The sequence below is a fragment of the Harmonia axyridis genome, chromosome 3 (genome assembly GCF_914767665.1).
Source record: "Harmonia axyridis chromosome 3, icHarAxyr1.1, whole genome shotgun sequence".
NCBI lineage: Eukaryota > Metazoa > Arthropoda > Insecta > Coleoptera > Coccinellidae > Harmonia > Harmonia axyridis.
Window position 1 is genome coordinate 60,454,666 of NC_059503.1, and position 27,196 is coordinate 60,481,861.

Sequence of the window (27,196 nt, forward strand, 5' to 3'; positions counted from 1 at the left end):
CTTTCACATAAGATTCGGTGAAATCCTGAATTTTTCTTCCATTTAATGTGTCTTGTTTCGTTCAAACCTTCCCGAGAGAACATAAAAAATAAGTTATAAAGTCAATGTAGAGTTAACTTTCATTAAAATTGAGATTTTCAGAATGTGCGTTAATTTTTTGCGCAGTGTATTTATAATGATCTCTATAAGGTGTAAGTAAAGTTTCTTTAATAGAATCAAGATATTTTTTATGACATTTTTTACTTCTAACAATAATCATGAAGTTCTAATTCCAAAAGAGAAAACACTGAAAATTCTACACTATACTTATTATTTTCTCCTACCAGATTACACAATGAAAAAACATCACACTTGATAAATTCCATTTTTTTTTGCGTTAACCTCTAAGTAACAATCTAGTTCTTCGTAAGCAGAGCTACGTCAATAAAAGATTGAAGCTTATTTGCTCGAATAACAGTAGTTAGATGCTGAAAGCTTTCAAAGTCATAATACACTGCGCAAAAAAATTAACGCACATTCTGAAAATCTCAATTTCAATTAAAGTTAACTCTACATTGACTTTATGACTTATTTTTTATGTTCTCTCGGGAAGGTTTTGAACGAAACAAGACACATTAAATGGAAGAAAAATTCAGGATTCCACCGAATCTTATATGAATTAAGAGAAATAAACAATTTTCAAAATACTGGAATGCTGATAAGTGATTTAATACTTGGTATTTCCACCCCTTGCGTTAATTACAGCTCGGCAACGACGGTTCATACTCAAAATGAGTGATCTTAAAATGTTCTGATCTAATCCTTCCCAGATTTCTCTGAGTTGGATTCCTAAGTCATTAAGAGTAGCTGGATGATTTTCTGAACTTCTCAGCCTTCTATTGAGGTTGTCCCAAACCTGCTCAATCGGATTGAGATCTGGATTTCTTGCTGGCCATTCCATTCGAGAGACTTCAACCTCTTCAAGGTACTCCTTAACGATGGGGTCTGGCATTATCGTCCATAAAAATGAAATTTTCACCAATGTATGGGGCAAATGGCACTACATGCTCTTCAAAAATGTTCCTTATATACCTATCAGCATTCATAGCTCCATTATCAACGACCACTAGGTCTGTGCGAACAGTCAAAGATATTCCACCCCATACCAGAGGCAGAATCTATACTCATCTGTGAAGAGAACTCTTTCCCAATCAGCCTCTTCCCAATGGATATGCTCTCTCGCAAAATCCAAACGCGCCCTTCGATGGGCTGGGATAAGAGCTGGGCCTGTTGCCGCGACACGAGGCCTTAAATCATATTCTCTGAGGCGATTTCTTATTGTCTGAGAGCTAATTTGCACCCCATGTGTTTGCTCAAGCTGATCTTGAAGGAGGCGAGCGGTTGCAAACCGTTGTCTCAACGAAGAAACTCTCAAGTAACGTTCTTGAATGGCAGTTGTTACCCGTGGTCTACCCTGTCCTGGTCTTCGGACATTCATACCTGTCTCCCTGAATCGCTGCAACATTCTGGACACACTTGTATGGGAAACTCCAATCCTTTCTGCAATTCTTGTGTATGTTCACCCTTCTTCTCGAAAAACTACCGCTTGGGCACATTCCTCTTGCGTCAAATTGCGTGTTTCGCGTTGCATAGCGATCGAGTGTAGAAAATCAAACGAAATAAAAACTATTGATCACTAGAATTGATCGAGAACAACTGATTTCAGAGTGGAGCCATTAGCCAATACATCAAAATCTGATAATCTCATCTTTTTTTTATTCCTGCTGGGAAAAAACATTTGTATTGAAGAAAAACGTTGAAAGTGGATAACATATGCATGCATAATTCTGATAAAAATAATTATCATAGAGAACACCTTCAGTTGTAGAATAAATTTGAGATTTCCATAATGTGCGTTAATTCTTTTGCGCAGTGTATCAATAACTTCTGTAAGTTACAACTAGATATGGGAGTACTTTTATTACATACTTGTTCTATGTTTCTAGATAGATCCTTCGGATGATCATTATAAAAGTTGAGTAGGAGATCCAACACTTTGCTGCTGTTCGAAGACTGCGCCATGATGTCCACACAGTTGTCTGGTACGAACATCAGCGATGGCCCCCAACATATCGTCATATTGTAAATGTCCATTTTATTTGTTTCCTTGTGTTCCACTATGTTCAAAAGATGCTGTAGAAGACATATCAGGGTTTCGTAGTTGGCTTTGGGTAACTTGCGAATAATAAAGTCGACCGTGCCAGGTGATTTATCTGAAAATTACGTTGATAACTTCGAATATCATTAAGAAAGAAAAATTTTCAACTGAAGAAAATGAAAGGTGTTTTTTTAGAGCTATAGAACTTTAAATTGCAATAAAACAACGATGGATTATTCGATTGACATGAATTTTATTTATCCGCAAGATAATCTTGTGGCATTACATTTTAAATATGATTTCTGGCATATGACTGCCACGGCTGGCTCGGATGTAGTCCAATCTGGACGTCCAATTCCGATGACTTTTTCCAACATTTGTGGCCGTATATCGGCAATAACACGGCGAATGTTGTCTTCCAAATGGTCAAGGGTTTGTGGCTTATCCGCATAGACCAATGACTTTACATAGCCCCACAGCAAGTAGTCTAGCGGTGTTAAATAACAAGATCTTGGAGTCCAATTCACGGGTCCAAAACGTGAAATTAGGCGGTCACCAAACGTGTCTTTCAATAAATCGATTGCGGCACGAGCTGTGTGACATGTTGCGCCGTCTTGTTGGAACCACAGCTCCTGGACATCATGGTTGTTCAATTCAGGAATGAAAAAGTTAGTAATCATGACTCTATATCGATCACCATTGACTGTAACGTTCTTGCCATCATCGTTTTTGAAGAAGTACGGACCAATGATTCCACCAGTCAGTTTTTCTGGATGTAACGGTGTTTCGACATACACTTGAGGATCAGCTTCACTCCAAATGAGGCAGTTTTGTTTGTTGACGTAGCCATTCAACCAGAAGTGCGCTTCATCGCTAAACAAAATAAAATGGACGTAGTGCGCGATACGTATTCCGCACAGAACCATTATTTTCGAAATAAAATTGCACTATTTGGCGAGCCAAACTGAGAATAAATCACTTGACAGCTGTTAAATCGGTCGCCATCTTGAACAGTAATGCCAACTTAAAGTTATATACCTCGAAAAAAAAACACCCTATAGAAACTGAGGCAAGGCCTATAGGTAGCTCCAAATATAAAAATGACATTGAATAATCAGCTGATAGTACACTTCACAGTAATAGAGATAAAAAAAACACAAGAGTTAATTGTCAGTAACCATCACACACAAATCCGTATTCTTCAGCAATTTTCTTCAAATCATAAAAATCAAAACTCACCTGAGGATGATAACAATTCCTCGCTGATATTCAAAGGTATCAGGGGCTCTTTCAACTCGCGAAAAAACAGCTTCAGCGCCCCGGTCAAAACGTCCACGTCCTCGTAATACTGATCCAAAATACTCAGGTTGCCTTTGTCCACCTCGAATCTGATCTTTTGTATTGTGGCCAAGTTGCCCGACGTTCGATATATCCCAACCTGACTTATGTTGTTGGGTATCTCTATCAGTTGTATAGACTTGGTGAGGAACTCCGGCACGCAATCTTGCATCTGGTAGATGTTCTGGATGGTGTTGCCGAAGATGGACTCGTTCATGTAGATTCCCTTCTCCACCAGGAATTCCCTGCTCGACCTCTTGCCCAGCAATCGGAGGAGCTTGGTCTTGATGGAACTCTTTTCGCCTAGTGGTGAGTTCAGGCGTTCGCTTTCCACGAAGGTTTTGGCGTCTTTGGAAGTATCGAATAAAAGCTTGATCGGGATGTTGTTGACATCGTGGAGGACTACGTTCTTCTTGTCCAACTGTTGAATGCCTGGCCTCAGTTCCACCTGCTCTTTAATCACCTGTAAAAGAAAAGATTATGAGATAAGAACCTTAAAGAGAACTCGGAGTGATATCTGAATGTTTTGTTTTCTGTATTGTTATGGACTGACGTAAGTACTCTTGTAATTTCTAAAAGAGTCGATAGAATAATATAACAGAACAGGCCACGATGTACAGTTTACTACATTTCGGAAGCTGTATAGATCAATTCGTGTGGAAATACAAGATGGCTTAAATTACAAAAAAAAGTTGCGTTGTTTAGGGATGAGTGTGTTCGTGTGAACAGATCCAGAATATCTCCAATGGTTCCCGAGATTTCTTGAAAAAAATCGAGATTGCTTGTTTTTTCAGTGTAACTCATTTATTTTTGGTGATAACAAAATTCGGTTTGAGCCATTACCCAAAATAGAGATTCTAATGGTGTTTTTGGATTTTTTTTCTGTTTTCCATTGTTTCAGGGACGCGATAGTCAATTTTTTCTCCTATGGACGCCATATTGGTTCTCCTTATGGGGTGATAAGGAAAAAAATTACGAATTCATCACTTTACACAGCCTAGCTACGCAAATTTGAATATCCTTTCAATTTTTTTGTTCGAGTCGTACTTAGGCTGATGCCAGAATTATCAAATAAATGTGATACATTGTTGAAATCGTAATTTTTTCTTTATCACCCCATAAGGAGAACCAATATGGCGTCCATAAGAAAAAAATTGACTATCGCGTCTCTGAAACAATGGAGAACAGAAACAATCTGAAGACACCATTAGAACAGAAACAAATAAGTTATACAGAAAAAAAGAAAATCTCGATTTTTAGTCTTTTCGAGATATCTCGGGAACCATTGGAGATATTTTGGATCTGTTCAAGACATTCAAGACATCCTGTATTTCTAACGGTTTTCGCTATCCCTGTAGTGTCTCTCCAAATAGTTCTAACCCTGTATGGTACCTGAGGATTCGAAAAATCATCACTTGGAGAATCGGTCCTGGTTGAATAAAACCTCCCGATTTTGGAGCAGATTTGGTACCATTTACTTGAATATTGAAGGGATTTCTAAAAACAAGAGTGATTTATTCTGTCGACATTGGACATAGACAATGACGCGGCGGTCATCCTTCTTCAAGAAACCCGATAAACAACTGAACAACAACTCCGTGAAAGAGGATTTTTAGCAAGTTATGTATTGATATGTTGCCTATTGAGTTCTGTTTGTTCTTTGGCTTATTATGTTGGAAAATCATTAGTTAGTTTTTGGCCTATAAATTTAGATTTGATTCTTTCTTATCCTTCAATTTATTGTGGGGATTTCAATTGCCATCATTCAATGTTGTATATGATAGAAATTATAACATTTATTGCTCCTTTCTGGTTCTTTTCTTTTTTGTTTTCAGATTTAATTACAATATACCTATGCGTTGTCAACTTCTGGTGAAGAGGAAGGATGAAAGGATTTTATTCGAATGAAGAATATAAATGTGTCAGCTTATTTTGTAAACAAACACATAAAGCAATCACCACACCTATACGGGAGACAGAGTTTTTGCTGAGGTTTCATCTGTTCTCTTGTATCATACGTTGAAATGTATGATGCCCGTTACATTTCCTCTGCTAATACTGAGATTCATAGACACATATGCTTCATTGTTTGTGGAACAAGCATACGAGGGTACTGTTAACAAAGCGACAAAGGCCTTGATGGCATGCAGAAGCCTGGCTGCTAAAACTTGGGATGTAACTCAAAAATACGTCGATGGATGTACTTCATGTTTGTGAGACCGATAACGTTCCCAACTAGGGCATTGGAGATCATTCAGATCTCACATCTCTTCATGTTGTGATAGAGTAACAATAAGGTCACTCTAAGACTATTCAAGGAAGGTACCGGCAATGGGGGAAATAAGAATCAGAGAGCCGGGTCCTCCCAGACCAATAACATACCATCAGAGAACCTTCCCAGAGACGGAATGATAAGATAAAAGAAACTGGCTATCACTATCACTATCATTAGGCCACTGTCTCAGTGTCTTTCGAGCAGAAATAGAAAGATGGAAATTATACTAGTAAGAAACTATCAGAAATGTAATATAGCGATACTTTTTAACAGTCAAACTGCAATCAAAGCATTTAGCTCAAGTTTCATCGATTCTAAGATGGTATTGGACATTGGAGTGCCGAAAAAAACTCAAGGAAATAGATGAGATCTTTTTAGACTGGGTTCCTGGTCACTCGAGAATTAAAGGAAATGGTTAGGCCAACACACTTACCAGAAAAGCAAAATAAACTCCTCTCATTGGTCCAGAACTTTTTTTTAATATAGCAAACGTACCTACAAGAGGGAGTTTCAGGAGAAGGAAAAAACCGAAAAAGAAATACTCGGGCGAAATCTTCCAAGAAGATTCTTCGAAATTTTGACACTGCGAGTTCTAAGAAGTATCTGGATCTTAGTAAGAATATTCTGCAGCTCCTCACTGGATTTCGTACCGGGCATTGTCGCCTTAAGACACCACATGAGAATGGGTATAATTAGCAGAAAACGACGAGTGCAAATTCTGTGGGGAGGGGGAAGAAACTTCGTATCAACTGGTGACGGAATGCTTCACCATCACTAACCAACGCAAAATATACTTCAGACAAGAAACTTGTAGAAGTGAGGAATAGTCTTTGAAGCCATCCCAGATACTGGAGTTCATTAGAACTCTGAAACTGGAAGGCGAGCTGTAGATCTTGCAATGCCAAGAATAGCTCTGATGGGAACACAATAGACCATTAGGTCTCAATGTAACCTGATTAAATCTAATCTAATCAAAGTACAGTTATTTATAAAACATCCTGTTTTTATTGTTATTGTGAATAGTAGAATTGATTAGTTTGAGGATTGTAGACAATTTAATTTATTTGAATATATTATGTACGTCAGAACATCTAACAGGCACATGTCCAATTATAGGTGTAAATAATTTAAAGGTATCGAATAACAATAAATCCACCGACGAGGCATTGTTCAAGTTTCTGCAAACCATACGACAGGACTTTGGTAAACCAGATTTTAAATCAATATGGTTATGATTCAAGTAGCCATTTCTTTATTTGATATCTCACCACCACTCAATTTTGTGTATATTAAATTTGTAGGTGGCAGGATCTCTCACAAGAAATTCGCCTTCCTCCTTTCTTCAAATGCCATCAGACAATCGCAAATTTTTTTTATTGCTTCTTGCTTTTTATTGCTCCTAATCATATACAAATTATTGAATTCATGCTCTTCACTATCAACAAAGAAATCTAGATTACAATAAATTTTAGTTAAACCTAACAAAAATTGAATATGTACTCACTTTATTTTGGCCAGTTCTGCCAATAACATGTATTTCATTATCCTCGAATACCAACTTTTCCTGTCTGTTTATTTTCGCGCACAGTTCATCACCTATTACAATTTTTGACACACCCTTTATTTCGTTCAACTTGCCCCTGAAACAAAAAATAAGAAATTTTAGTTAGAACAGTAATTTATAATACAAGTGCAGAAGGCATTGATATTCTTCCACAATGAGCTTTCTGTACGACCATTACACATTATTTTCTCTTATTCACTGTAGTTTCATTGAAATGCATTGAATATTTCCATAAATATTGTTTGGTGATTTTTGCCTTGAAAAATGAAGGTTGGCAGAACTTCTTTCTGTCTCACAATGTAACGTTGTAGTCGTGACTACAACGTTACAACAAAGGATCTGAATGTATGAAATATGGTTATCGGTTAATTTCAAATGGTAGTATTGTTTTTTGTAGACCTCTATGCCCTCAAAAGAAAAACTGATCAGAATACTCTGGTCAACGCTGGTTCCCAAGTTAGAGGGTGTTCAACGTAGATATAGCAATAAAAGCTACAAATGAAATATTATCATAACTATAAAACTTAATAGTTGTTGTTTTGATTTTGTGGAAAATCATCTCATCACAACGAAATGAAAAACGATGTTTTATCAATTTCCACTATTATTAAATTATCATTATCATAACTTTTGAACCGATGAACATATTTGAATAGTGTTTTCGTTACTTTGCAGCTAAAAGGAATATTTTTCATTGATTGCTGGGGTTTTTTTCATTTTCAGGGGGATTTATCGTCTTTACTTATCGAGTTACATGACTAGGCGGAAAACTTCTTAGCTGTATGATTATTTTTATATTCTTATTGGAAGGCAAAATCATATAATAACAGCATTCTTGAATGACACACTATCCAGCAAGTATCTCTGCTCTGAAGCAGGATTTAGCCAGTATTGTCGGCTACAAAGATTGGTAACTGTGTTCCCTTTCAATCATTTATGATCTGTTGTTGAGTAATTGCAAAAGGGGGCATATAGTTGTTTGGATTCACATATTCACATTGGACCATTCATCTTTGACAATTCATGTTCGGTTTGATGAATACTCAGATCTTCTTTTTGTTTAAGGTCGGGAATTTACCTTCGCCTCTAATTTCATTTCTCCTATTGTCTGATCGGGAGGCTTTCCTCCCTACTTCATGTCACCTTTTTCTTCTATTTAGTTCTTTGAAAGAGGTATTTCCTCTTATCGGTCTTTCTTACTTTGATTTGTATTATCTTTCTTAATTCCTTATTCTCGTGCTCTTTCAGCGTCTCTATGGTCTTCTTTCTTTGCTTATTGACTATTTCTTCAACAGTTTCAATTTTCAGTTCTTCTCTGATTTGTTGGTTAATTATATACCATGGGGCGCCAAACGCTGTTCTTATTACTGAATTTAGTGTACTTTGCAACTGATCATTATTATTGTCCTTCGTATTGTACCAGATAACTCCTGCATACGTAATGCTTGGTATTAGCACTATTTTAATTATCTTCAGCTTGTTTTCTGAACAAAGTTTACTTCTAGGGTTGAGCAATGGGTACAATCTGACGTGCAATTGCCTTGTCTTTTTTCAGTTTTCTTCTATCTGTTTGTTAAAATTCATTATTTCATCCAGTATTACTCCCAGATATTTTGCTTCCTTTGTCCATTCTATCGTCTGGTTTTCTATTTTGACGTTTCCTGCTTTCTCTTTCTTTACTGTTGTTCCTTCGAAGTAGATTGCAACTGTTTTCGATGTGTTTTTTTTTTTTTTTTTTTTTTTTTATACGCATCTCTCGGGAAAAGACTGAGCTTATAACGCCCTTTCAAGCGCCCCGAGATGAATTTAGAATAAATCGGTTTGTGCGTGTCTTAAACTGCTGCAAGTTGTAACCCAGGGGGAATACATCTTGAGGTAGGGTATTCCATAGCCTTGCAGTTACTTTGAATCTCCATTTCTTGAAGTATTCCATCAGTTTTTTTGATGAATAGGGTGTTACATCATGGTTGTTCAATTCAGGAATGAAGAAGTTAGTAATCATGGCTCTATATCGATCGCCATTGACTGTAACGTTCTGGCCATCATCGTTTTTGAAGAAGTACGGACCAATGATTCCACCAGCCCATAAAGCGCACCAAACAGTCAGTTTTTCTGGGTGTAACGGTGTTTCGACATACACTTGAGGATTAGCTTCACTCCAAATGCGGCAGTTTTGTTTGTTGACGAAGCCATTCAACCAGAAGTGCGCTTCATCGCTAAACAAAATTCGCTTATGAAAATCGGGAACAACGGTTATCTCATTTTGGGCCCATTCGACGAATTTACGCCTTACTTGATGATCGTTTGGCTTCAATTCTTGCACGAGTTGGATTTTGTAAGCACGCAAACCAAGATCCTTCCGCAAAATCTTCCATAAAGTGGATGGACACAGATCCAATTCCTGTGCTCGATGGCGGATAGACTCATTCGGGTCTTCCTCAATGCTACGCTCTACAGCAGCAATAGCTTCTTCTGTACGCACCGTACGGCGTCTCTGGGGATGCGAGTTATCAATAAGAGTAAACGTGGTGCGAAAACGTTCCATGGTTAATCGAATTAACTGCTCTGATGGACGATTTTGTCGACGATAAAATGGACGTAGTGCGCGATACGTATTCCGCACAGAACAATTATTTCCGAAATGAAATTGCACTATTTGCAAGCGTTGTTCAGGCGTCAGTCTATTCATGATGAATTGCCAAACCAAACTGAGAATAAATCACTTGACAGCTGTTCAATCGGTCGCCATCTTGAACAGTAATGCCAACTTAAAGTTATATACCACGAAAAAAAACACCCTTTATAATAATGAAATATTACCATGAAATCTGTGTGAAACTGAAATATTCCCGCGCGATTTAGTGGCATGTAGCAGAATGAACGGATTTTCCACAGAATTAGAGAAATACATTTCTGAATCTAAACTTACTGAGAACATCCTGATACGTCGTAGTTGAGTGTTTTGGCCCTGACGGCATTTGGTACAGTCTTCTTCCTCACCACCACGAGATCTTCTAATACTGGAAATTTCTGTGGTTTGGGAAATGAATGTGAGGCTTCATCTTCTATTTTTATTGAGTTGATGAATTCCTGCAAAAAAGGTCATTTTATAACACAGGCCGACTAAATAAAAAAAATGTTTTCAATCAGCTCTACTTTTTGAGATACAGGTTAACTGATGTTAGTTCTGATACTAAAAAAAATGAGAAAAAATTACTTGGTCATTCATCGCGATGGCCTATAAGACCTCAATGGAAAACTAATCATAATTCTGTGCTGAAAATTTGTATTTTGGGGTTGGAGACAATGATATTTCTCCAGAAACCAGAAACATGCATGTCAACAAGATTTTATATATTCTATTAAAAATTGTGAAACGTATAGTCAAGTGTTTTATTTAGTTTCCTTTATTAACATTAAAATTATGTTCCACCAAGAGATATGCAAGGAATCAATTTGAATTAATTTCAGATTATATGCCCGAAGATTATAGAATGGTATTCAACTAATAAAGTGGTCAAGACAAGACTGTTTTGAGGTCTGAAATGAATGATTTAAAAAAAAATACAGGCTGCTCCGACATTAAATAAATTTTCAAATTATTTTTCGACACACTATCATTAGGCTCCATTAGAGCTACATTCCCAAATCGTTTGGAAACACAAAGGGTGTACCTTCTAGTTCATTTGTTGTCCGCTCGGGTTTCTATGGCGTCTGCCATGACAGGCCGAACTCAAGTTTTGTAAATCCTGATTTCGAATGTTTACTCATAAATTTGTTGTTTAATATGACCCCCTCCTCTCTGCATGTTTTATTTGCCTGATCACGAACTTCGTATGTTCTATATTGGTTCGAAGATATCTGCACGCCGTCGCCGTGATAACTGAATGTCATAACCTGCTCTATAGGTTGGTTTAGTCTGCAACGACAAGTTTGCATCTTTTCGATTCTTTGCTAAGTACTTAGTTTTTTGTTGTTGATATTTTCATGTTGTATTCGCATGTTTCTAAGAAGAACGAATCTTCATCTTCGTTTTCAGCCACGAATACTGCGTTATCGGCGTAGCACATAACTTTTATAGCTTCTGTACTCAGTCTGTATTCCAGAATTCTTGACTCAGTGTATTGTTCGGCCTATTATGATATTAGAAAGCAAGGGACTCAATGAATCTCCCTGTCGTATACCTTTAGGAGTACGAATTTCTTCAATTAGCTGTTTGTTTATAAAGATATGTGTACAGGTGTCGGTATTCAGTTGTTTCACAATTTCTAATGAATGTCGGTAGGTCTTTATCTTTCAGCATTTTGATGACGTTCTTGAGTCTCACTCCGTCGAAATGTAGCAAATTTGTTGGTGGCAAATTTAAAATATGTTTTAGAATGAAAATTCTAATTCTTCATTCAGTTATACGGTCGAACAAAATATTCATAAAAAAGATGAGGAGAACCTGGATATGTTTAATTATTTGGACATCCCCATCACATGAGAAAAATTATTTAAGAACATAAAAATCGTTTTTCTGTCACATCCAAATTGCAACTCTTAGATCAGGGTGTTTTTAAAGTGGTCAAACAAAAGTACAGGAAAAAATTATAATTATAATTGCCGACCAAACCACCGATCCTGTGGAGAGTGAGAGAGAAGAAAAAGCAAGGTTGAGAAGAGAAAAAGAACAAAAAGATAGGGAAGATGCAGCAAAGATGAAGACTGCACAAACGCAAAAGGCCCTAGGAAAAAGAATATTCTCAAAATATCGTCATGTATTTGTTGGAAAAATTTTCGCAATATGTATATTTATAATTTGTTTTCAATTTTCAATGCAATTCTTACAACCTGAGTTGCAGAAATATATATAAAAAAAATTAATAAAAATGAAAACTAAAATTTCAAACAGTAAAAGAAACAAAGCAGTGGACCTATTACCTCCAGTTCTTTCCTAAGTCGGTCAGGCAAGCTGTCATACGACGACATAGCCGTGCTTCCTATACATATATACAGGGTGAGTCTTTGATAAGTACATACATTTCAACCGAAGATTCCTGAGGATAAACACTTTATTTCTTCAACATTTTTTCCGATTCGGCTTGTTCAAAAAGATTATTTATTTCCCGCAAATGGTTCAATCGAAGGGAATAATTTTTGGGTTATAGTTTTTCCTTGGTGTGATGAATCTTCGACAAACACGAAATTTAATCCACATCTTCCAGATTCTTTATTATGACCATTGCATTCCATAAAAATACCATAAATTCAAAGAACGTAATTCTTAAATATAACTTGAATGCTCATTGATGAATATTTGACCAATTTGAAAAATAAAAGTAACGGATGTGAATATCAGAGCTAATATGAGTGGTTGCGAGGTCAATTCGTTATTATCATCGAAAGGGAAATAGAAAATCAAAAGAAAAATATTTAATCTTTATCGTGAACATTTATTGTATTGTAAATACTACTTCATTCGACAAAAGGAATATCAAAAAGTGAGTTTATGATGGTTTTTCTAATATAGTAGCTCATTTTCAAGGTTCAAATGGTATAATTTAATGCTTGGAAAAACTTCAGTGTGCAGATTTCCAGGGGTGGCATGGCTCAATATAAAAATTTAAAATAACAACATATATCTTTTCATTTAGGCCGAATTGGAAAAAAGGATAGAATAAAAAGTGTTCCTTTTAACCTCAAGAATCTACTGTTAAAATACAGGGTGATTCACCGCGATGGAAAACTGATCACAATTTTGTGTTGAAAATTTGCATGTTGGAGCTTGAGACAATGATCTTTCTCCTCAAAATATTTTTAGATCTCTACAACTTCCGGATATAACGGAAACAGACTTCTACTTCCTTATTTCAAATGACACCCAGTATATTATTGAATCGTGAGATAGCTTTTTTAATATCAATTTCAACCATACCTTGGGTAAAACTCAACGGTTCATGAGTTAATGGGATTCTTATGACAAAAATGATGGCAGCGAGGACTCACTTTTTTTTAATATTGATGCAGAAAAAGTTTTTTTCGGGAAAGCTTTCATAATATTCCATTCTGCAAATGTAGTATTATAAATCTCTTCGTGGTTTCGACGAAAAATGTACAGGGTGTTTATCATCAGATCATGAACTCAAATTATTATTTATTATTATTATTATTATTATTTGATTTGAATCAAGGACATGGTCCTGTGAGATTCAATATACATTCATTCGAAATTCATCGAAATTCAAGATTTTCAAATTAGTTATGATGAATTTGAGATGTCCAAGTTCATGATGACTATAAACAACCATACTTTTTTGATCTAAACTGCAAACGTATTTGCAGGATCGAAAATGAAAAAGGTTTAAAATTCAAAGAATGTGAGTTCACGTCGCCACCATTTTTTATATAAGAATCCCATTTTCTCAAGAACCGTTGAGTTTCCACACAAGGTATTGCATATTGCTGAAATTGTCATCAAAAGAAGTATCTGATGATAAAGAAGAAGAAGAAAAAAGTTTATTTTATACTTAATAAACTAATTACATCGCTGAGCATTGGGAAACGGAAATACTTCACAGGTGCATAGGTGGCACCAAGGCGGTTCTGGAGATACCCCATTTATTGGGTCTTACTGTCTTCGTAGCCGAGATACAGGGTGTTTTATGAATTTTGCCCGTTTCTTTCTCAGGCCATTTCAAACGAACCACCCAGTATATTTTCTTCATATTTGGCAAATATATTCCTAATTGAGAGCCCAAACGTATCATGCAATAACCACCTTGAAAATCCAGGTTCACAAAAAATTATGAATCGTTTGGATCCTCAAAACAACACCCTGTACATTGGAATTTTGAAAATCTGTTTTAATATTCGAAAACACCTATAAAAACTAAACTGAGACGTGTACTTCAAACTTTCGCGCAGACAGTTTTACTGCACAAATTTTCAACGTAAAAGTGAAGTTTTTAAGAACTTGGATAGCTGAAAGTGGTTTGAAGTGACTTTTAACAATGAATTATAAAAAATATTGAATCCATAATTATTTCAACATTACTTTGTAATTCATTATTACTTTGGTTTTCCTTTTTATAGATGTATTCTATTTCAGTTTCTATTTATTGAGAATAAAGTTGCATTAGGTTGATATCGTATATTTTGAAACAATTATGAACAAAAAACATAATAACAAAATAATTAGAAAAATAACTACAAAAACGGCTCGAAATGTCCTCCATTTTGATCAGAACATTTTCTTGCTCGTTTCGGAATATCTCGAACTGCTTTTCGAATCACAATTGGATTGTTTTTTATTTTCTGGCTAGCCTCTTATATTTTTCTGATGAGCTGACCCCGAGTACTGATTTCAGAGAAATAAACTAACGATTTCATGTGACTTCCAGCTAACCAAATTCTTAAAAATTTCACGTTTAGGTTGAAAATTTGTGCAGTAATGAAAAACGACGAGAGAGTAACTCAAAAATAAAAACTGAAATGGTATACAGTTATAAAAAGGAAAACCACTTTGAAAATGAATTACAAAGTAATGTTGAAATAATTATGGATTCAATATTTTTGATAATTCATTGTTAAAAGTCACTTCAAACCACTTTCAGGTATCCAAGTTTTTAAAAACTTCACTTTTACGTTGAAAATTTGTGCAGTAAAACTGTCTGCGCGAAAATTTGAAGTGAACGTCTCAGTTTATTTTTTAGTGGTTTTTCCGAAAATTAAAACAGATTTTCGAAATTCCGATGTACAGGGTGTTGTTTCGAACATTCAAACAATTCATAATTTTTTGTTAATCCGGACCTGGATTTTCAAGGCGGTTATTGCATGATACGTTTGGGCTCTCAATTAGGAACATATTTGCCAAATATGAAGAAAATATACCGGGTGGTTCGTTTGATATGGCCTCAGAAAGAAACGGGCAAAATTCATAAAACACCCTGTATCTCGGCTACGAAGACAATAAGACCCAATAAATGGGGTATCTCCAGAACCGCCTTGGTACCACCTATGCACCCGTGAAGTGTTTCCGTTTCCCAATGAAACACCCTCTATAATATTGTAACCAGTGCGCGATATTGAATCAATAATATACTGAATGTGCCATTCGAAATAAGGAAGTACTAGTATGTTCTAGGGATCTGAAAATATTTTAGGGAGTAAGATCATTGTGTCAAGACCCAATATGCAAATTTCCAGCTCAAAATTATGATAAGTTTTCCATAAACGTTTAATAGACCATCCCGGTGAATCACCCTGTATATGTACAAGTCAAAGACTCACCTTGTACAATACTATCTATATCATCTCAAACAGTCCACATGCCACTTTCCCGGAAACAAGTGCACGTTCTCGGAATTATTGTCTAATCGACGCTCCACGCTTTTAGAGTCACTCACACTATCATTTCGAACTTGCAATAGGAACTAAGATATTACTAAAAACGATTTAGTTTTCGTTCGACGATAAGATATCAGATACTCCGTTCATATTAGACATATCGATTACATTATTATGCCATGTCGTTCGACGTAACGTAATATCATATAAGAATTTGTGTAAACAGAGAGAGGAGACGTCTTGAGCGAAGGTCCTTGGTCGCTGGGAAATCTAAACATAAAAAGTGGGTCGTTGTGTATAGCCTGGAAGATTTTCCGTGCATATCGAACGCCAATCGTGGAAAAGGATATTTCAAAGTTCAAATTAAATATAGACTGTCATGGAATATTAGGTTTCCTTTGGATACACCCGTTAATTTTCTTATTAATATCGCTAAAAAGAATACTTCAGCTCGAAAACTAACTGAAACACTGAAACAACAGATTTTTCTAGCTTCTATAACATCATTTTTGTCAGTTTTTTTTTTATGTTGATATACAAATACAGTACGGTTCGTTCGTATTTACTTTGTTTTTTTATAATGTTTTCTAATACACTGCGCAAAAAAATTAACGCACATTATGGAAATCTCAAATTTATTCTACAACTGAAGGTGTTCTCAATGATAATTATTTTTATCAGAATTATGCATGCATATGTTATCCACTTTCAACGTTTTTCTTCAATACAGATGTTTTTCCCAGCAGGAATAAAAAAAGATGAGATTATCACATTTTTAATGTATTGGCTCCATTCTGAAATCAGTTGTTCTCGATCAATTCTAGTGATCAATAGTTTTTATTTCGTTTGATTTTCTACACTCGATCGCTATGCAACGCGAAACACGCAATTTGACACAAGAGGAATGTGCCCAAGCGGTAGTTTTGCGAGAAGAATGGTGGACATACACAAGAATTGCAGAAGTTTGGAGTTTCCCATACAAGTGTGTCCAGAATGTTGCAGCGATTCAGGGAGACAGGTATGAATGTCCGAAGACCAGGACTGCCATTCAAGAACGTTACTTGAGAGTTTCTTCGTTTGCAACCGCTCGCCTCCTTCACAATCAGCTTGAACAAACTCATGGGGTGCAAATTAGCACTCAGACAATAAGAAGGCCTTGTGTTGCGGCAAGAGGCCCAGCTCTTACCCCAGCCCATCGAAGGGCGCGTTTGGATTTTGCGAGAGAGCATATCCATTGGGAAAAGGCTGATTGGGAAAGAGTTCTCTTCCCAGATGAGTCTAGATTCTGCCTCTACCATTGTGATCGACGTTCCCTTGTATACAGACGTCCACATGAAAGATATGCTCAGTGCAATTTCCTGAATACTACTGGTTTCGGGGGAGGATCGATTATGGTATGGGGTGGAATATCTTTGAGTGCTCGCACAGACCTAGTGGTCGTTGATAATAGAGCTATGAATGCTGATAGGTATATAAAGAATATTCTTGAAGAGCATGTAGTGCCATTTGCCCCATACATTGGTGAAAATTTCATTTTTATGGAGGATAATGCCAGACCCCATCGTGCGCGCATCGTTCAGGAGTACCTTGAAGAGGTTGAAGTCTTTCGAATGAAAAGGCCAGCAAGAAGTCCAGATCTCAATTCGATTGAGCAGGTTTGGGACAACCTCAATAGAAGGCTGAGAAGTGCAGAAAATCATCCAGCTACTCTTAATGACTTAGGAATCCAACTCAGAGAAATCTGGGAAGGATTAGATTAGAACATTTTAAGATCACTCATTTTGAGTATGAACCGTCGTTGCCGAACTGTAATTAACGCAAGGGGTGGAAATACCAAGTATTAAATCACTTATCAGCATTCCAGTATTTTGAAAATTGTTTATTTCTCTTCTTTCACATAAGATTCGGTGAAATCCAGAATTTTTCTTCCATTTAATGTGTCTTGTTTCGTTCAAAACCTTCCCGAGAGAACATAAAAAATAAGTTTTGAAGCCAATGTAGAGTTAACTTTCATTAAAATTGATATTTTCAGAATGCGCGTTAATTTTTTCGGGCAGTGTAGAATTCAATCAGTATATTGGTAAAAAAAACTTGCCGAGAGTGGTTTCAACGCTTCAAGAACGGTGATTTTGATGTCGAAGACCAGCATGGCGGTGGAAGAGAGAAGATGCAGAATTGGAGGCATTATTTGATACAGTCTTGTGTCAAACGCAACAAGAATTGACAGGATCATTGGGAGTGACGCAACAAGCCATTTCGAATCGCCTGAAAGTAATGGAAATGATTCAGAAACAACAAAAAATGGGTGCCGTACGAACTGAAGCCGAGAGATGTTGAACAGCTGCTTGCAAGGAAAAGACGGAAGGGATTTCTGCATCGCATTGTGATTGGAGACGAAAAATGGATTCATTACAAACATTAATGCGTTTAAGCCGAGCATTAAAAGGCAAAAAACAAGACATGAAAAAGTGATTTTACAGCATGACACTGCTCGACCCCATGTTGCGAAAGTGGTCAAAATTTACTTGGAAACGTTGAAATAGGAAGTCCTACCCCACCCGCCGTATTCTCCAGACGTTGATCTCTCGGACTCTCACTTGTTTCGATCAATGGCATACGGCCTGGCTGACCACCACTTCCGACCTTATGAAGAAGTAAAAAATTGAATCGATTCGTGGATCGCTTCAAAGGATGGCCAGTTTTTCAACGCGGGATTCGTATGCTGCCCGAAAGATGGGATAAAGTAGTGGCCAGCGATTGACAATACATTGAATCATATGTGTATGTTTTTCACAATAAAGCCTCGAATTTCGGGAGTATTTTTTTATCAAAGATATTTCTTTCGGCTGATACACAATACATAAACATTGGTAAAAATATGCGATTAGGAGTTAAATGATATGGTATGTTGAGAACCAAGAATAATGAGCATACTCTACCGACCAAAGACAATGGTTTGGAGAAGTGTAGTGACGACTCCAATTATTATTGTCTGAAATCGGTAGTTCCCTACGTTCCTGATGTTTGAATAACCGAAAAGTCTGAACTCTAAAGTGAATTAATATAAGAGATATTTCTGCTACATCAGTTGCATTAAAATCAATCCACTAATACGCAAAGAATTACCATATTAACTACATATAAGTTAATATTTAATATGTACCTATCTTAATAAATTTAATTCGTTATCGGATTTTATTATTTTCGGTTCTTAATTTCTTTAAAATTGAATGCATGTATTATCATGTAGACATCGTTCAGTTATTTACAATTTTTTAGCCACCAGTAAAAAGACCTCCGTCTTTATATCAGATACCACTAAATCGAATCCAAAAAATCTTTTGAGCCACTGTCAAAACCTCAATGTCACATTCGCTAATTACCGAAGGTTTCGAAAAATGTTGCAATTAAATAATCGATAAATTGCTAAATTGTTTACGAAACTTTCAAAATAATAATTTTCGATAAAAATAATAATCTAAAGAAATATTCACATTATATTTAGCAGGTTTATCGGAAATAATCTTCACAGCTGCTAAATAATTAAGATTTCCCAAATGTAAACACACAAATTATAAAAATTGGTGAGATAAACCAGGTTGACGGTTCCATAATGAATTTCTCTGGATTGTTTCATGCTCAACATGGTCATTATAAAATACCTACTTCAGAATTTATTTCTCATAGAATCATTCTCCGTATGAACATATTCAAAAAGAAACACACTAGTTCGTTTTCTAAATTTTTTTCCAACCGCACAAATGAGTTGACAACGCGATAATAACATCTGACCGCATTACGAATTTTGAAATTGTTACCAATGCAAACAGTTGCATTGGTAAATAATTGTGAATTTCAGATTATGCGTCATTTCCGACGATTGTCATTAGTATATAAGTAATTTTTCTCATTCCTTTATTTTTTCTTATTATTTTGTTGTTGATTGATGCTTTCATCAACAATCTGAAGCTTTGAATAGAGAATATATTTGGACATTGCTAATTATGGGTAAACTTCTGAAACCTTTTATTTAGGTCAAATGTCCTATTACATATTTGAATTTTTGTTTTCATATGTGTTCTTGATTTGATTGTCTGCCCATGGATTCTCATTTCTTAAACTATACTTAGATTTCCATCATAACCATAAGTACCTGGTTTCCTGAGATTCTACAAGAAAAAATTCATATTCCCCATTCAAAAAATCTACTTGACTTTGAAATGACCCTAAAATCAAGCTCCAATGTCCCCGCGAAGACTAAGAAACTTTACTTTGAAGAATTTTTTGATCCAAGCTCTTTTCAAAGAGTTATTTCATTGGATCCTCCAGAATGGGTCACCATGTATAGTAGATGGTATTAGACGGCTAAAAAGTATCGTCTTACATCACTTCAATTCATCTGATGTAATTAGTCCTGTCAATTTGTGCTCAGAAGGGCCCCCACAGGAAAGTTTTGGGGTAGTTTTGATTTCTTCAATTAAATATGTTTTTTGGGGTGCTGAATCCGGATCTGAGTTTTGCAAGTACGTGACAGAACATTGAAACAAAGGCAAAAAAAATGCTTTTTTTGTGATATTCGCATAAAACTCAAAAAAAAAACAATTTTTCTTGAATGACCTTCCTTTACCAAAACCAAGTATAAAAAATATCCTACAAATTTCTTCAATTCGTTTTTTTGGCCGATACACCGTTCTGGCTCAAACGATAATTGAAATATATTGACGTATTTTATCTGTCTTTGCAAAAACCCACTTTCTGGGGTAGTTTTGATTTTTTCAATTGCATATGTTTTTTGGGGTGCTGAATTCGGATCTACCACCAAAATTTCGTGATGAAAAATTGAAAAGAGAGGAAAAAGTTTTCTTTTTTTGATTTTTGCGTATATATCAATTTTTCGTGGGTGACCCACATATACAAAATTTGAATTTGAGTACTCTATTGTGAAAATGAAACGACGGTATTATTTCCCCAATGTAGTCATTGAAATGAATATGAAAAAAATAAACTAAATTTCAAAAAAGGATTTTGAAAATTATTTTTTCTAAACTGATGATGGCTTCATAGTTTAAACCCATCTGGATTGTAACGGGTGTATTTTTTCGAGGTATATAACTTTGTAATGAATGTGAATAATAATTTATAATTAGTACAGGCTCATTGAAAGGATATTCAACAAATTCCCGGTTCTATCCCAGTAAAGTGAACGCAAACGAAGTCGTTGTCACCCCTCACATTTTATTAAGCATTAAATCCGTCATCCTGGCTTAAGATAAACACCCCAGGGTAGTTGGCACTGTTGATATCCCACGATACAACAAGTAGGTTCCAATTTCACACGATTAGTACAGGATGTCAAAGGCAATAAAAATGTAGTCGTAAAAACTCTAGAGAGGTTTAAACATAAACAGAACATAAAAATCTGTTCTACTCGGAGAGGGACCATCAACGCGGTGGTCCGCGTCCAACAAAATGGTTTCCAATTTAGGCGGTACCAACGGAACAACCCCATGTCAATAGTACATAACATGGGGTGGAACCAATAATCTAGGTACATAAGGACAATCACTCTGATTGGACGAAAGAAAAAAAAATAGACGCTTAGAAAAATTTGGTAGAAGGAGGGTGACGATTATTCAACGATAAAAACAACAGTTTGTCAATTCGGTGGTCAGTTAGGAGTTAGAAGTCAGAGTTAGGGTTCGGGGTTCGGTTGGAAGGTGGGACCAAAAGGGGAATTTGGTTTCGGAGTTCAAGTTCGATTCTTAGTTGAATAAAGTTCAAGTCGGTTTGCGGGAACGGTTGTCAGGAAAGTTACAGATAGGGAATTTGTTGAAAGATTTATTTGAAAGTGATTGTGATATCCAGGGTAAGGACATTTAATTTAATTTTATAAATATTGGTTGATGATTTGTCTCCTCATAAAAAAATTTACCAAAATAGTCCAAGATTGTCGAAGGTTATAAATTTTTTTTCTTATTTTGTGTCATAGGCTAGTGATGTGCAAAATTTATTGATTGTATTTTTTCTCATGAATTATTTCAATATTATTAAACTTTGTTATCTAATAATACTTGGTCTCATTCAGTGAAACACCTCCTAGAAAAGATCAAATATAAGACTTATCCTAGTGCATAAGCCGGACGCACGAAAGGTTCTTTCGTAAAAGAGAAATTGAGTTAATTTCAACATAACTATACTGGCTGGAACTATTAGGAAGCCGCTCTTCTAATAAGTTCCTATTTAAACATTAACACCCAAGAACAGGCCAGTTTATTACAATGGTGACAGCGGTGCGATCTATTTTGATCTTTTTTCTGAAAAAAACTCTGAGGACTCACGTTTGGTATTTTTTTTTTGAGTTAATTAATAATACAGATTTATTTCCAGGGGAAATTTGATTCCCAAGTGATTAATAGTTCAGATTTATTTAAGGAAATATTGTTTGGCGAGGAGCAGTAAGAGGATTACGAGATCGGTGTACATGAATTTGTTGTATGCATTGATATAATTTTTTTTATGAGAAAATTTGAGTAGAAATTTTATTCCTTATTATTCTACTAGAAATTTTGTACTAAGAAAATAATTTTGTTTGTTTATACAGGTTAGCTCAGAAAACACTTACAATGTTCCCGACGGTTAGCACTAACTCTACGGCGAATACAAGTAGTTTATCGCAAATTCCATTTAGATACCCTTTAGGAATGATCGCAACAACTTTAGATGATTTTTCAGGCAAGGACTCAACCAGATATTTTGAAATATTTGAGCTTAGGTCAAAATTAGACGGGTGGAGTGAAAATGAGACGTTGACACTGCTTAAATTGAAACTCGTAGGGGACGCGTATAATTTTTTTAAATCCGATATCACGTTGAATTTTTTATCATATGCGGAATTGAAAGTTAGATTTCTTCAGAAATTCACTTCAGTTAGGTTGCCTTGGGAAAATCAATGGAGTTTGAATAATTGTTTTCAGAGACAGGACGAAGACGTGTCATCTTTTTGCACTAGATTGCGAACTATAGGGACGGAACTGTTAAGTGAAGATTTGGCCGGAGCAACGAGGGATGAGGAATCGGGTATAAGAAAGAAAAATAGGGACTTCATTTTGAATCAATTCAAAATTGGCTTACGTAAAGACGTTATGAGTGAAGTCGGTATGTTTTTATTACGCGAAGAAAATTTAGATTTGGAAAAAGCGGAGGAACTTGTAAGATTGCAAGAAACGTCTCATAAAATGTTGCAAGGAAGATTATCTACAAGAAATATATCGACAGTTAATTTCGGAGTAATATGTCAATTTTGCGGAGAAGTAGGTCATTCGGCAAAGGAATGTAGAAGTACTTGGGCAAATTGGAGGAACGTTCAACAAAACGTCGAAAAAGGCTGTTATTCTTGTGGCAAACCGGGCCATTTCGCGAGGGAATGTCGGACTTTTGGGAGATCGGAACGAATAAATCAGGTAGTATGTTTTTCCTGCAAACGGACAGAACACTGGTCGAGAGAATGTCCAACGAAAAATTGGAGAGAAACCCAATATCATAATAATCATCATTGTCAAGGGAATAAAGAGTTAAAGATCGGAAATATCAGGAGAGTTTACCTTGATCAAAATAAGTCGGAAGAAAGACCGAAAAATGAAATAACGGAAATTCAGGAGAGTGAACCTCGCATTGAGAAGAGGAGCGCGCAAGCGGCCGAAAAAATAAATGACGATATTTTGACAAAATCAAATGAGGTTAGGGAACTTGAGGTGGAGACGCAGTATAGAGACATGGAAAATTCGAAAAGGAGAGAAGTAAGGGTTTGCGGTATTACACGGGAGAATATAACGGATTTCGAGAAACAGGAATCGCCTTTCCGAAAAGTGATGAAATATGAAAAGTTGAGAGACTTTGAGCTCGGGTCAGTTGATTCAGTCGTGAAGGCAAAGAAAAAGCGGAAAAATGATATCACTTCAGAAACAGGGGTTGTCATTCCGGTTCGTTCGGAAGCATTAATACCGGCAGAATTGAAGGGCAATTCGGAAACCAACAACTTATTCGGTGAAACATTGAAAAGTGAAGTTTACGACCGAATGTACGAAAATACTGGGGATGCAAAATCCGCAAGGGTTACGAGGTTTAATAAAAATGTAGTAAACCCTCAGTTCAATGTGGGAGATTTAGTTTATTTGAGTAAAATGAGCGCGAAAAAGGAGTTATCTAACAAATCATCGAAAAACTGGGGTGGGCCGTATAGATTAACCGAAATAATTGGTCCCGTGACGTGTAGAGTAAGAAAATGCGGAGGAAGAGAGGAACAAGTTGTTCATGTAAATAGATTGAAAACGTACACTGCACGAGGTAATGAAATGAAGGAAAAACTAGAAAAACGCGTGAGATCGGGATATACGGACCTAGATACGGATTCAGATGAAGCACGGAAGGAAATAGAAAAATTCCCCCCGTTTTTGATCCCCACTTGGACAAACCAGTATGAGGATCAGGGGAAAAGCGAAGAAGAATCGGTAGAAGTAGTTGAAATTCCTGTTCGACGATGTTCAAATAGAGTAAGACGCCCACCAGATCGATGGGGCTACTAGATACTAACGGCGAAAGACAGCCTCAGATACCGTGAGAATTTTTTAGTTTTATTGTAGTTTTTGGGTTACGTTTAAGTTAGGATTAATTTAGTTGATAGAGTAAGATAGGATAACTTCGCAATGGGTAACGTGGGGAAAATCTTAGAGATAGATATGACCTTCAGGAGATAAGAATCGGTTCCTGCCCTTTTCGTAGATTCCAGAGACTCGCTGACTCGGAGAGCGACAAACTGAATAAGGTACCCCTTCTGGGTTTCGGATATTTTGAAGAATTCAATTGATATTTAAGATTTAACATTTTTCTTGGAAAAAGAAAAAAAAAAACATTGTGATCGCTGAAGGACATCCCTCGCCTGCAGTTCAAAAGTGAGCACAATGTTTTATTGTTTAGTAGAAATGGGTGGAATGTTCTATTGGATGTTTAATGTTTTGTGTATTTCATTTTAATTTAAATATTGTATATTTCAACGAACCTTTTTGAGAGGTTTCTTGTGTCCTGTTGTAATTCATATAGGGAGTACGAGGAAGAAGAAATCAACCGTCTTGAAGAAGGACCAACTCGTAGTTAAGGGAATAACCTTCCTCCCAAGGGTGTGTGTCTACCGCGAATAGTATAGGTGCGGAAGATAACAATTAATTAACGTGATTTTCCGATGTGTCGAAAGCGACAATGAACTACAGTTTGAGTAAAACACCTGAGAAGTATAGACAGTTGTGTTAAGGAAACAGGCGAAAGGGTTAAGTTAGAGGCTATGGAAGAAGTTGTTCAGTTGTTCATTAATGAGATGAAGAGAAGAAAGTCAGCGAGAAACTGAGGATGCAGAAGAAGTTTACACAAACCGTAACTTCGTACAAATCCGACCAAGATATACACTACGATTTACGAATATACTGAAGAAGACATCAACGATGCCAAGAGAATCGTCAAGATTGATACCGAGCGAAACCATCGAACTAGAACAACATTTCATCGTACTTTAACTACACCCTAATGTATGGAGGAGCAGACTACAAGTCTGACGCGCAAGAAGTGAATCGCGAAATACAAACAATATGTGTAATGAATGTGCGAATTTCACGAATTATTGCGTTACATTAAGGACAAGTGACACTATGTCCCTTACCTATCCTTGGAGGTTATTCCTGAAACAAAGGTTGGGTCCAGGAGAAAACGAAATATCGTCCTGAATTTTCGAAAACACTAGGAGCCGGCATGACGACACCAGTATGTACCACGAAATCCGACAGTGAACTCACAGCACTCCAGGTTGGAGACAGTGAAATGGTCAAGGAAAGAATTTTACAAAAATGATAGATGAATCTTGCCTTTAATTTTAGGTTGTAGATTTTTGTTTTTTGTTGTTGAAGATTTTTGAATTCGATATGTAGTAAGGGAAAAGAACATACCACCTTAGTGATAGAGATTTTTTTTTGAGGGATATATTTTAGATATGTTGATTCACCTTTTTTTTTTTATATATGTTGGAGAATGCTTGATTGCTATTGCATTATTATAGGTATATACTTATTGGATATATGCATGTGTACGAGGGATGATAAATTTGGATTATTGATGGTAGTAAGGGAAAAGTTATGACAACCGATGTCAAAACTTTTTCAAAGGGGAAAGTAATGTAATGAATGTGAATAATAATTTATAATTAGTACAGGCTCATTGAAAGGATATTCAACAAATTCCCGGTTCTATCCCAGTAAAGTGAACGCAAACGAAGTCGTTGTCACCCCTCACATTTTATTAAGCATTAAATCCGTCATCCTGGCTTAAGATAAACACCCCAGGGTAGTTGGCACTGTTGATATCCCACGATACAACAAGTAGGTTCCAATTTCACACGATTAGTACAGGATGTCAAAGGCAATAAAAATGTAGTCGTAAAAACTCTAGAGAGGTTTAAACATAAACAGAACATAAAAATCTGTTCTACTCGGAGAGGGACCATCAACGCGGTGGTCCGCGTCCAACAAAATGGTTTCCAATTTAGGCGGTACCAACGGAACAACCCCATGTCAATAGTACATAACATGGGGTGGAACCAATAATCTAGGTACATAAGGACAATCACTCTGATTGGACGAAAGAAAAAAAAATAGACGCTTAGAAAAATTTGGTAGAAGGAGGGTGACGATTATTCAACGATAAAAACAACAGTTTGTCAATTCGGTGGTCAGTTAGGAGTTAGAAGTCAGAGTTAGGGTTCGGGGTTCGGTTGGAAGGTGGGACCAAAAGGGGAATTTGGTTTCGGAGTTCAAGTTCGATTCTTAGTTGAATAAAGTTCAAGTCGGTTTGCGGGAACGGTTGTCAGGAAAGTTACAGATAGGGAATTTGTTGAAAGATTTATTTGAAAGTGATTGTGATATCCAGGGTAAGGACATTTAATTTAATTTTATAAATATTGGTTGATGATTTGTCTCCTCATAAAAAAATTTACCAAAATAGTCCAAGATTGTCGAAGGTTATAAATTTTTTTTCTTATTTTGTGTCATAGGCTAGTGATGTGCAAAATTTATTGATTGTATTTTTTCTCATGAATTATTTCAATATTATTAAACTTTGTTATCTAATAATACTTGGTCTCATTCAGTGAAACACCTCCTAGAAAAGATCAAATATAAGACTTATCCTAGTGCATAAGCCGGACGCACGAAAGGTTCTTTCGTAAAAGAGAAATTGAGTTAATTTCAACATAACTATACTGGCTGGAACTATTAGGAAGCCGCTCTTCTAATAAGTTCCTATTTAAACATTAACACCCAAGAACAGGCCAGTTTATTACAACTTTAACTTGGCATTACTGTTCAAGATGGCGACCGATTTAACAGCTGTCAAGTGATTTATTCTCAGTTTGGTTTGGCAATTCATCATATATAGACTCACGCCTGAACAACGCTTGCAAATAGTGCAATTTCATTTCGAAAATAATGGTTCTGTGCGGAATACGTATCGCACACTA

General features: G+C 36.1%; 1 protein-coding gene across 4 annotated transcripts in view; it reads right to left on the reverse strand.

Moving 5' to 3' along the window:
* The window catches only part of LOC123674640, a 50,941-nt gene that overhangs the window by 5,615 nt on the left and 18,130 nt on the right, over positions 1-27,196 (reverse strand). For 3 of the 4 annotated variants that reach the window (XM_045609575.1, XM_045609576.1, XM_045609577.1), the window contains exons 2-5: positions 10,244-10,404; positions 7,255-7,390; positions 3,377-3,938; positions 1,969-2,252 (exon numbers count right to left, since the gene is read on the reverse strand). In XM_045609575.1, the coding sequence (XP_045465531.1) occupies positions 1,969-2,252; positions 3,377-3,938; positions 7,255-7,390; positions 10,244-10,404 (1,143 nt within the window). Of the gene's footprint in view, positions 1-1,968; positions 2,253-3,376; positions 3,939-7,254; positions 7,391-10,243; positions 10,405-12,237; positions 12,297-15,585; positions 15,726-27,196 lie in introns of those variants that run through there. The other variant, XM_045609579.1, reaches the window with a different exon arrangement.